Raw genomic sequence first — 12,995 nt, 5'->3', positions numbered from 1 at the left:
GCCTTTGTGTCCTTGAGTTTTAAAAAAAGGGTCGCTAATATCTATTAAAAAAGGCCTACGATGTAGGATAATCCTAAAGTGGTTACTTCAATCAAATAAGGGCGAGCTAGAGTTTCACCTTTTTTAGAATTTAAGGAAGGGAATGAGGGAACTAAGCAACAACAAAGAAAAAAGAAAATTAAGAAGAAGAAATAGATTTTCAAAAATTAAAACAGAAAATAAAAACCTTAAAATTTCACCAAAGCCTTTTAAAAGCCTCACCTAGAGAAAAAAAAGAATGAATAAACCTTAAAGTTCTACAAACACCTTTTAGGAGCCTCATTCAAAAGAGAAGATAATAGAGTTACATAAGTAAATCTTGCAAAGTATGCATTATCATCAATCTATTCTATAAGCCTCAAAATATAGAAAAAAACTCATTGTAAGAAAATTCCATCAAAGAAAACTTTCTAAATCTAAATAAGACTCATATAACCAACTACCAGAAACTTTGACTCCAAAAAACCCAAATGAACAGAGTTCTACCCTTGACTTAGCCAATTTAGGATTTCTTTGTTCCCTTTCCCTCTTGTGAGGAAACCTTGAAAGGTTTTTTTTTTTTTTTTGATACGTAAAGGATAAAATTGTATTAAAAACCCGCCAAAGCAGCGGCTTAAAGATTACAAAGAAAAAAACACCCCCCACTCCCTAGCTGGATGCCAAGGACGTAGGTGCAGCCTGAACCCCACCCTCAACGGGTTCCCACCCAATCAATAAAATCAACTAAAATCAAAGTACCATATTTTATAAACAGTTTCATCTCCGACCAAAGGAAATATACAAAAGAATTCTTAAGTCTTTGGATTGACAGCTCTTCTTCCTCAAAGGCAACTTTGTTCCTTGTCTTCCAAACCGTCCAAAAAAGACACAAAGGGCTTGCTCTCCAAACTCCCTTCCTTTTTTTCCCACAAAAGACCCATCCCATCCCAGAAGCGTCGCCTTAACAGTGGCTGGCAGCACCCACTGCACCCCAAAAAGAGAGCAAAGCAACGCCCAAAGAGTCCTTGCCATGGCGCAGTGGAGAAGAATGTGATCTATTGATTCTTCGTGCCTTTGACAAAGGTAACATCTGTTCGCTAAAGGCCATCCTCTCTTTTGAAGTTGATCCAAGGTAAGACCCTTTTCCCACGTTGCTTCCCACCCAAAAAAACTCACTCTAGGCTGCACATAAACTTTCCAAATGGCCGACGAAGGAAACCTTGAAAGGTTCATCCCCATCAATCTCTCATTTTGTAAGTAAGTTCATTTAACAGTAGAATCATAAACAGACGCAAATTAGGCAGATGCAGTAACTGATTGCAGATCTTCTTTAGTTATTGAATTTTTGTTGGAGGTCACCTAATACATCACCAAAGTAAGAAAGTCCTCTTTGTTCACTGTAGTGCAAAGGCAAAGTTTAGAGCAATGAGAGATGGAGCAAGTGATATGTTGTGTATGGGAAGTTTATTAGGGGGATATGCATCTGATGTTTTAAAAGGCTAGAGGTGGCCTTGACATGTTTTGCCCATAAAAAGTGAGGCATAAGCCTCGAGCAATGAGGTGTAAGTCTCAACTTAAACAATAAATAAATATAAATAATCTAAAAAGGATAAAAATACTAATAAAATGACATAAAAATTATAATAATAAGAAAACAACTAAACCCATAACAAGAAAATTAACCACTTTCTCTTTCCAATATTTTCTAATTTAGTCCCTTTCTGTCTCCCACAGTCCAACTCTGTCTAATGGCTCCATCAAATAGCCTTCAGCACCATTATCACTATCACTAGTAGTAGGATCCTCCAAAGAATCAGTTCTATCATTCTCCACATCAATGTCAATCCAAGCAAGCTGCAGCAAAGTCCAACAGCTCCTCTTCTCCAACAGCACCTCTGTTTCTTCTTAATTATTATTTTTTTCCCCATCTTCTTCTTCTTCTTTTCAATTATTTTCTTTTTCCTTCTTCAACGGGTTGAATGAAAGATAGCTCATCAGTTATTTTTCAAAGGGTTTAACCAAGACCCAAGACAGACATTTCAAAGTACAAAACACACTAAAACATTGCATATTTGAGGAAGCACACTTCAATAAGGTCGTATCAATGATAGTAGAGCAATCAAATAAGATAAAGATATGTTAGAGAATCGTATTAGGGATGATGATGGTAGTTTTGAAGACTATTTGACAATGTTCTAAAAACCGGACCAGTCATTGAACCGAAAAAGTTCCCAGTTCACGGTTTACTAGTCGGACCGGTGGTTAAACCGAAATCGAATTGATGATATCACAAATGCATAATTTATATTTTATTAAAATTAAAAATAATTTTAAAAAATTAATATGTATATATATATATATATAAAAATCAATGATATTTATTTTTTTCATCTTTTATATAAACATAGTAATAATTTAAATTTTATTAAATAAAATATGCATAATATTTAAATATGAAAATGTAGGTTGAATATTGAAGAAAATATATATATATATATATAGATAGATAGATAGATAGATAGATAGATATTATTTTATGTTTAAAAGAGATTAGATTATTTTACTTGTATTGAATTTCTGAAATAACATACATATTGTATTCTTTAGTTTCACAATTTTAACATCATTAGATAAGTAGCAGAATGGTAGTTCTATATTACCTTGAACCTTTAGTCCTAAGGTTCAAGTCCTCCTGTTGCACACTTTAAATCCATTTTTGCAACAAAAGAAAACCGGAACCAGACGAAGCATGCACCAGACCGGATCAAGGTCCGGTTGACGGTCTGACCAATTCAACCGGTCGGTCCTGTCCAGTCCAGTCCGGTTTTAAAAACGCTACTATTTGATGGTGCAATGAAAAAGGGTGGGATTTTGGAAAAGAGAAAGAGGATCCAACTTAGAAATATAAAAAATTACAACAATTAACTTTATTATTATGAATTTTGTAGCTTTCTTATTATTCTATTCTTAATTTACATTAGAATGTTATCATTTTTGACATTTTTCTTCTCTATTGTTATTACTGTTATCTCTTCTTTTTATGTTTAAGTTGATGCTTATGTCTTGTTTTAGCTCAAGGCTTACATCTCACCTCAAGACCACTTTAGCCTTTTAAAACATTGCCTTAAGCCTATGACTCAAAGCTACAACTCAGTGCCTCCCCTTGAGGCGGGCCTCAAGGTGTGTACCTCAAATACCTTTTAGAAAACACTCTGCACATCCTGAATATAATTCCTACGAGGTTTTGTTATGATAATAAAGTTGCCATCAATATTGCAAATAACCCTGCTCAGCATAACAAAACTAAACATATTGAGTTTAATAGGCACTTCATAATGAAGTTAAATTCTGGCTTGGACCTACGATCAACTTGCTGATGTTTTGACAAAGGAGTAAAAGGGCTAATTTTCATATTATTCATGGCAACCAGGGTATTCATGACATACACACCAGTTTAAAGGGGAATGCCACCACCATCATTTTCTTTTACCAGTGGTTTTTTTGTTCTTTACTGTGTAGACAGATTCCTTTCGATATAAACATATAGAACTGGAGATAGAACCCTAAGCTTCTCTCTTCTTTCTATGTTATGTACATGATGCAATCCATCTGAACATCCATAGGAACTGTAAAACGAGAGACAATTGCCTATGGGAAGGCTTGTTATCAAAACAAAAATAATCATTAGATGATAATCATCTAATAAATTATCACTACTAAAAACTGAATGTAGTGTGCATAGGAAGAATCAATATCGAGTTGATCATGCTTATCCAATCAATACTCCAAATGACTAGTGATGATGTTACAGTTAACAATAGCGAGTAAGTGAGAATATGATTATGACACAGTATCCGCCCCATTCATCAAGTTCAGACCATGACCAAGCAAAGAGTTCTAGGTGCATCTGAAAGTTCGTGTCTAGCCATGCTTTGGATGTAATGTCAAATGTCAAGACCAGTGTGTATTATTCTTGCTGGTGTCTCATTATAAGAAATTATGGTCTGTGGTTGAGTGGTTCTGATGAGCTGGCAACAAAATTACATGATAAAATATGCCCAGGCAATGGAATAGAAAAGTTAAAGAGCTGGAAGAGAGCCTGAGCAATTTTGTTAATTTCAAGCAGAACTTGATAAAACTAAAGTTGGGTTTTGTCAATTAAACTCATTTCACATGTTGCTAATGTAAAAATCTCTATCCCCTTTGAATTCACAAACTATTCTAAATCCATTCCTAAGCATAAATAATTACTCATTTGAATCTTCCATGCGTCTTGTATGCTGACAACAGTCAAAATAAAATGTTGGAAGACTTGTGACTGAATATGGGCCTAATCACACATATTTCTTTCTATAATTACTCTTGTATGGTTATTTGTGTTGAAAGTTTGGAATTTACGACTTTTCTCCTTTTAAGACTCTTCTTGTACAACTGTAAATTAGTTGGGATTTTTCTCCTTTTAGGACTCCTCTTGTTTAGCTGTAAATTAGTTGGGATTTTTTTCCTAGTAGGACCCAAATGAGTTATGAGGAGATTTGAATTACTATATATATCAAGAATTATACTTTCCTATTATATATATATTCTGGTGTATCTCTTGATTTTTGTGAAAAAGAATAATTCAGAATTTTACATGGTATCAACGCCAACTCTAGGTGATTAGTGTATTTGTTGAAAACCTTGAATACTAATTGTCCTTATTTGTCAGATGGTCACATCACTGTCCTTGGAAGGCTATTGCACAAGTATTTCAGGAGTTTTCCTTGTTTACTCAATTTGTGGTAGGAAATGGGGAAAGAATTCGGTTCTGGGAAGATTTGTGGTGGGGGGACCAACCTTTGGGAACCCAATATCCAAGACTATTTAGAGTAGTCTTGGATAAAAATATTCTTATTTCTTCAGTTCTTGGTTTTACTCGTCCTTTCTCTTGGAATTTTAATTTCAGTCGTAACCTTTCAGATTTTGAGATAGAGGATTTAGAAGGCCTCATGCGGTAACTTGATGGATTGCATCTATCTCCTTCAGTTCCAGATGCCAGATTTTGGCCATTATCTTCTTCAGGGTTTTTTTCAGTCAAATCTTTATTTCTAGCATTATCTCAATTTTCTGGATCTCCTCAGGTTTTCCCTTCTAAGTTCGTTTGGAATTCTCAAGTCCCTATCAAAGTGAAGTCCTTTGTCTGGTTAGTGGCACACAAGAAGGTGAATACTAATGACATGCTACAAGTGAGAAGACCCTACAAAGCCCTTAGTCCTGATATTTGTATTCTGTGCATGAAGCATGGGGAATCAGTAGATCACCTTTTCCTTCATTGTTCCTTGACGATTGGGTTGTGGCACAGATTATTTCAGTTAGCCAAGACGGATTGGGTCCCCCTGAGGAGCATCTTTGACATGATATCCATCAATTTTTTTTTAATGGTTTTGGTTCATCTAAGAGGGAGATAGTCTTGTGGCAAACTACGAGCAACTCTCTAATTCGGGTTGTGTGATGGGAAAGAAACTCGGAGATCTTTGAGGATAAAGCAAGGAATTCAGAGTATCTTTGGGACTCTATTGTTTTCCTTGCTTCTCTTTGGGCTTTCTGTTCCAAGGTTTTTAAGGGGACTCCCCTTAATGTGTTACAACTTGACTGGTTAGCGGTGTGTACTCCATAAGGATTGGTCCATTATAGAGAGTTCTCTTGTTTTACAGTGTAATTTCTTGTAGTTTAGTTTTCTTTGGCGGGAGGATTTTTCATCCTTCTTATTGTACTTCTTTTTTTCTATCTATATATCTCTATGTCGTTTCCAATCAAAAAAAAAAAAAAATTGTCCTTATTTGATATATATATATATATATTTTGGTGGTGTTTTGATTTCTCAGCCTTCATTGTTGTGTTTGATTCCTCACCCTTCATTGTCAATTTTTTTTCTGATTCAAACCATAGTCCTACCACCAATTCTACCAAGACAACATTCAAAGCGCCATTAAGCCAAACTACATAACCTCCAAGCTACTTACTACCTTATCGAGAAGAATTATCTTCAAAGGTCTCAATTGGTGCGAACCTTCCTAAAGGGTAGAGGAAATTTGAGTCATTTAATCGGCACAAGACCAAAGCCCAGAGCTCCAAAATTTCACAACTAGGATGAAGAGGATTCCATATCATGTCTTAGTTATGGAATTCAATGACCCTTGAAATTAGTGGACCATGTACGTTTTTTACAATGACTAGGTACATTTGGGAAGCTATCTGACAAACCTATTCAAGGGTATGAGATTTTGCTTAAATTTTCGAAATCAAGGTGAATGTTTCGGACACAAAACAAGGAACTAGATCTGTAACCAAATATGTCAATATCATGAAGAATTTGTGGCAGGAAATTGACTACTACTAGAACATTCAAATGAAATGCATTGAAGATGCAATAATTCTCAAAAAAATTGTAGAAAGAGAACGAATTTTTGAATTTCTTATAGGCTCAATATGGTGTTCAATCAAGTGCAAGTCCAAGTCCTAGGAAAGAGGAACTTCTATCCATGAATGAAGTCAACTTCAACGTTTGTGCTGAAGAAAGTTGAAGAGGTGTGATGCTCAAACTATCTTCTATTGACAGTTCTGTCATGGTTGCTACAAAGGCAAACAAATTCAGCCTGATCTTGTTAGAGAAACTGGGCATTCTGATGGTTCAAAGAATCCCAACCATGAAGAACTTTGATGTATCTATTGCAAGAAGCCTCGACACACCAAAGAGAAGTATTGGAAACTCCATGGAAAATCTCAGAATCAATATTGGAATGGGGAAAATAAAGCATGGCAGCAACACAGTCAAGCAAATATGACAAATTGTGAAGGAGGCCCTCAAGAAAAATCGAGTTTCAACAGTGAAGAATTTGGAGAGGGAAACAAGGAAAAGATAGAAAAACTGAGAAATTTTTTAGGCATTCTTGATAAACAATCGGCTATGTATTCTTTGGCACAAACAGGCAAGCCTTCCATTTCTCATACTTTAAGGACCTCAGATTTGTCCTTCACTGACTCTTGGGTCAATGACTTAAGAGCCACAAAGCACATGACCCAATCTTCTCTCTGTTTCTCTTCAAATTGTCCTTGCCTAGTAACAAAAATATTTCTATTGTCGAAGGTTCCTTTCCCATGACTGCTAGTCAATGAAAAATGAATCTCACCCAATCTATTGTTTTACAAGGTGCATTACATGTACCTAAACTTTTGGTTAACCTAGTGTCAATCAATAAATTAACCAAAGATCTAAATTGTTGTGTAACCTTTTTCCAAAATTATAGCGTGTTTCGAAACCACTAAGGGGAAGACATTTGGGCATGCTAGGGCAAAGGATGGGATTTACTACCTTGAAAAAACCAGTCAGTGTGTTGGCAAAAAAAAAAAAGAAAACAGTCTTTTCTATCCTTCTTGACCGAAACTACACCTTTCAATAAAGGCGAGATTTCACTTCATCTTAGGCATTCCTCATTTAGAGTTCTTCAAACTATATTTCTTTTGTTATTTAAATCAATGGATGTAAACAGTTCCCATTGTGACATATGTGAATTTGCCAAGCATCAATATGTTTTGTTTTCCTTTAGTACCAAAACTTCCCTACATTTGCTTTGGTGCATAGTGATATTTGGGTCCATCTTGAGTTTCAAATGTTTCTGGTGCTAAATGGTTTGTGTCATTTAATAATGATTATACAAGGGTAACATGGAAACAAAAGTCTAAAGTGAACAATATATTTCCCATATTTCATCCCATGGTTAAAAATCAATTTGGGGTTTGTATAAAAAGGGTTACAACTGATAATACAAGGGACTACTTCAATCAAGTTTTGTCCTCATACTTTAAAAAGAGGGGATGATTTATGAGTCATCTTTTATTGATACACCCAAACAAAACGAGCTTGCTGAAAGGAAAAATGGTCATCTTCTTAGTGTTACTCAGGCATTATTGTTTGAAAAACAGCAACACAAATCTTATTGGGGGGAAGTTGTTTTAATTGTTGCCCATTTTATAAACTAGGTTTCATCTAGAGTCTTAGGATTCAAAAGTCTCAAGGAAGTGTTTGCAAAATTCTTTCCTAATTGTCATACCTTCTATACATTGAGTCTGAAGGTTTTTGGTGTGTGTCATTTGTTCACATTCATACACATAACCGTTAGATCCAAAGGTTATGTGTCTTCAAGTGTCTCCATGCACAACACTTGGAGTATTGAACTTTTCTTAGAGGATATAGTTACTTAGTGAAGTACAAAGCAACCAGTGGTAGCAAGATCAAGTGTCAAGGCAAAGTTCTAGGCAATAAGTCATGGAATTTGAGAATTGTTATGGCTTAAGATTATTTTAGATGATCTTAAAATCAAGTGCACATGCCCTATGAGACTCTATTGTGATAATAAGTCTACAATCAACATCTAGCATGACTGAAAAAAGTATATGGAGGTAGATCGACATTTCATAAAGAAAAAACTTTATAGTGGTCTTATTTGCAATCCATATATTGGGACAAGTGGCCAACTTGCATATGTTTAAACTAAAGGGTTGGCTAATACCACATTTCAAGGAATTATAGGAAAGCTAGGAATGAGGAATCTCTATTCACCAGCTTGAGGGGTAGTGCTGAAAGTTTGGGTCCTATAATTTAGGATTTTTCTCCTTTTAGGACTCTTCTTACACAATTGTAAATTAGTTAGGACTTTTCTCCTTTTAGGACTCCTCTTATACAGCTGTAAATTAGTTCGAATTTTTCTTCTTGTAGGACTCTTCATGTACAATTGTAAATTAGATGCTAGAAGATTTGAATTGATTTGAATTACCGTCTATCTCTTGATTTTTGTGAATAAGAATAATTCAAAATTTCACAATTGAATAGTTGTGCATGTAACAACTATCTATATAGTTGTTTAATTGATTAAAAACAGGTCTACAATTAGGCTATAAAATCTGTAATTAGGCTAGGAATATCTTCCTTATTTATCAATTTTTTTGTCAACTCTTTTGTGTTAAATACCCAGGACCAACTTATACTGAAAAATTAGAGAGGAAACATTTTTTCCTTCACTGCATTCATGGTATCAGAGTAGGTCAACAACCCAGTTGTATTATGTTTTTTTTGTGGCCATTAACATTATTTGGTCAAAAATTCACACCCAGAGCTATTTTCCATGATTTATCATGAACTCGAAATTAAGAAAAAGAAAGCAAACTGCTGTATCAAACTAACCTCCACTCTGCTGTTGGAAGAGTTGGGACCAAAGCTTAAGAAAAAGACACTGCAGATCAATAGGATGATTAATGACACTGAAAGCCGTCCTATGAATCCCTTCACTCCCCAACTCAGCTGCTTCAGCGGCTGCCTATACCCATATCTCCTTCGCAATGCATCTCCAGCCCTACCACATTAAGAGGGACAGAGAGAAAAAGGGAGAGAAATGCAGATGTTTTAGAAAGTCAAAAGAGTTCTACACTCGTTCGGTTGCTGAGAAAAGAAAGCGAGAAAGGGGAAAAAACAAAAATACAAAAACAAAAAAACAAAACAAAACAAAGAGAGGAAGAAAATGAACGAGTCTGAATTTCTCATCACTTGATCGAGCCAAACATGCTAACATTCAGCTTAGATCAGATGAAATTCTACTTTTATTCCCAATTCCTAGCATAAGATGCAGAATTAAAATTTTAAATATATATATATATTCCTTTACTTTTCCCATTTATCCCAGCAACCAAAGAGAAGCAAAAGAAAGACAGAAGCAAAGAGTGAGAACGAATCAACATCTTTTCAGAGAGAAAGTGTTTCACGATCGTTTGGTTGCTGAGAAAGTGACAGAAAGGGGAGAAACCCGAAAAAAAAAACAAACAAACAGTTTCCATTTACTTGTTCGAGGATCGAGCAATGTACAAACTTTCGGCAAGTTGAGACGTATTCTCTCTCCATTTCTAATTCCTCCAATCAAAATAGCATAAAAGGCAAAAATTCAAACCAAAAAAATAAAAGAGAGAGAAAAGGAAGAATTGCGCTGCTTCACTTTTGGTTCCTCTGCATTCAAAGACACAGAAAAAGACTTCCAGAGAGAAAAAAATGTACGTGTTTTAGAGAGTGAAAGAAAGCTCCAAGCTCCATTTGATTGCTGAGAAAGCGCGACAAAAGCAAGAACTAGAAAACCACAATTTCGAATCCTGAAGTCCTCATTACACATCGGAGCCAAATACAAGCAATTTTAGCTTCCAATTTCTCCAAATCAAAACAGCATAAAACGCAAGATTTAAATAAATAAAAAATCGAAAAAAATTTTCTATTTTCCTTCAATTTTTTCCCACTCTTTCTAACAAAAGTTACAAAACCAAACAAAAAGAGAGATGAATTTAAAAAATAAAAAATAAATAAATAAATAAATAAAAGGAGTTTTAGAGAGAATGCGACTTACCTCCTCATTTTTTTAATTGACTTTTCCTCTCTTTTAAATTTGGATCTGATGTGCCGAAGCAGAGAGGAGACATGCAGACATAAACATTAGTTGTTAATGAGTTGACTCACTCTAGAATCGCCCAGCAAATAATCACTACAGTCACAGGCCGCCTTCACGGCTTAGGATGAGAGTCATTTTGTCGGCCGAGATTGCATTTAAGTGGGACCCATACATGCGACTGTCACCACACGACGATTTTTGTTATTTATTTTTATAGGCTTTTCTATTAAGTTGGTCATATTTTAAGCTTTTCCCAAAAATTATTACATAACTGTTGTAGAAAACAATTCTAAAAAATAATTTTTTATAATAATTTATAAAATTATTTTTTTTATTTTTGTAAAGTTAAAGTCATATTAAGTGTTAAAATATTCCCTCTTGTGAATTAGTTTGACTTAAATGCATAGTGGTGTTTAAAAACTTACTCATTTTATTCATCTCTCTCTACCCCCTTTTTTTTTTTTTGTGTAGGATGGCATTTTTCAAATGTTTCAAGGAGAAGACGGTAACCATTCTTGAGGATGATAGTGAAAATTTTGAGGAATGGACTACCTTATCAGTGCATAAGTCACTTACTGACCTTCAATATTTGTCAATGTCAGTGACAAAGGACCCATTACACATTTCTTCCTAGTCCCGAGTTGCATCTTGCTAGCTTACAGATATTAGCAATTCGAAACTCAATAAGGTGAAATTCGTTTCTAATGTTCTGCTTTTGAATTCCTCTCACCCAACTACTATCGAAGTTCATGATAAATTTGGATTATTAGGTTCTTGTGTTCGTGATGGAGAAGCCAAATGGGGAAGCTCCTTCAAGGTACTTGGGGAATCTTTCTTTATTAAAGGATATTGGAAATGGGTAGAGGAGGTATTGGGTCGACATGGACCATTTCTTAAATGATGCAAGCTTTATGAAGCTATTCTTGCATTCCTATTCAGCTATGATCATCACGCCTCTGTGATTAAGGCCTTTTGCGAATGTTAGTATCCTACCGTTAACACCTTGCATACTTTCATTGGAGAGGTTTCCATATCTCTTTGGGAGTTGTATCATATTGTCGGACTACCTATCATTGGATCTTTTTATGATGAGATACTACCGAGCGCGAAATAGTTATCTAATGATGCAACGAAGTCCTCACTCCCACCAAGTTTTTGAAACTTATTCCTTGCAATCATCGAATTTGCTATGAGACGAAAGGAAGTCTTCAGTCAAGTTAGCCTCTTAGGTGTCATTTTGGTACAAAAGCTCCATGAAGTATGCAAAACCCCTAAAGAAGAGTATAAGGAATAAGGTGTAGAGGCCTAAGGAGACTCATAACCCCTCTTGGGATATTGATCCTGTTAAATCTCGTACTCAATCGAAGATAGAAGTTTTTAACAACCTTGGCATGGCGGAGGCAGATGTTAAGGAAACTTACTTGACCGCTTTCTTGGCATGTTGGTTATGCAAGTTCGTTCTTCCTTAGGGGTGTCAATTTGATTCGTCCTGGAGTCTTCAAGGTAGCTAGTAGAATGGCTCAAGGTGAGACATTTTGCTTTGTTGTTTCGGTGTTAGCAAACATTTACAACGACTTAAATGAAATCGCTTCTTTTTCGAAGTCTGAGACTAATGCATCTATTTTCTCTATTCATTATTTATACGGATGGTTAGGTGAATATTTTGATACCCATTTCATTTCTCTTTCTTAGAACCATCCTCCACGAATGAATTATTACATCAGCAAGTTTTCTACTAAGTTTTTCAAAGATTTACAAGCTTAGGCTTTGATAATGTCTTGTAAAGGCGTAAAGTTGGACCACTTGGCATTGCGACATAAAGAATGTGTGTACTGGATTGATAATGAAACCATTAGTGCCACCAAAGCTTCTTATCTCATAAGTCTTTACTCTAGCTATTTATCTTTGCAACAAGGTAACCACCGGATGATCTAATCGTATTATCTTCATCAGTTTTCCAAGCAATTTAGGTGTCCTCAAGACCTTTCGGGGGGTTTGCCAGAGATTTTTCGCACTAGAACTTTAGACGCAGTGTATCAACATTGGGAGTCATGCACTAGGCTTGGTCCCTACTATAAAGTTACTATACCGGATTATCATAATCTTGAAGAGTTTCAACCACCAAGGCTTATGCAAATTAGTGGATCAAAGTGCGCAATCCTAATAAGGAAGTTTTTATTACTGCTTGTATGAAGCCCCCTCCTGATTCTTCTTAACAAATACCCTCAAAGTTTTTAGAGAGTAGAACGCACAAGGTTGACTCAAGTGTTTCTATTAAGGGGAACGTTAGGGACAATGTTGAGAAGGATTTTGACGATTTACCTTTTGATTCAAGAGCTTCTTCTAAGCGCTCAATGGGTGCTGATCAAATTAATACCTCCACACACTTGGAGCATGAGGAAACTATTTTTAATGGTGATAGTGGTCACTATCACAAGACTTTTAAGCAACAAAACAATACATAAGGTCTTCATGTATTAGATGACAACTCTGAAGATACAAGTGAATGTCACT

At 35.4% G+C, this 12,995-nt stretch overlaps 1 protein-coding gene across 3 annotated transcripts in view; it reads right to left on the bottom strand.

The window, feature by feature from the left end:
* Positions 1 to 10,602, bottom strand: part of LOC100241672 (O-fucosyltransferase 1) — a 47,634-nt gene extending 37,032 nt beyond the window's left edge. The window contains exons 1-3 of one of the 3 annotated variants that reach the window (XM_010654301.3): positions 10,100 to 10,445; positions 9,890 to 9,951; positions 9,239 to 9,407 (exon numbers count right to left, since the gene is read on the bottom strand). In XM_010654301.3, coding sequence (XP_010652603.1) covers positions 9,239 to 9,407; positions 9,890 to 9,951; positions 10,100 to 10,135 — 267 coding nt within the window. In that variant the 5' untranslated portion in view covers positions 10,136 to 10,445. Of the gene's footprint in view, positions 1 to 9,238; positions 9,408 to 9,889; positions 9,952 to 10,099 lie in introns of all 3 variants that reach the window. The other 2 variants (XM_019221229.2, XM_010654302.3) reach the window with 2 other exon arrangements.
* Positions 10,603 to 12,995: the final 2,393 nt, after the last annotated feature.

The sequence above is a fragment of the Vitis vinifera genome, chromosome 7, assembly GCF_030704535.1.
Source record: "Vitis vinifera cultivar Pinot Noir 40024 chromosome 7, ASM3070453v1".
Lineage (NCBI taxonomy): Eukaryota > Viridiplantae > Streptophyta > Magnoliopsida > Vitales > Vitaceae > Vitis > Vitis vinifera.
Note: the sequence above shows the minus strand (reverse complement) of the source record. Positions and strands in the feature narration are given on the sequence as shown.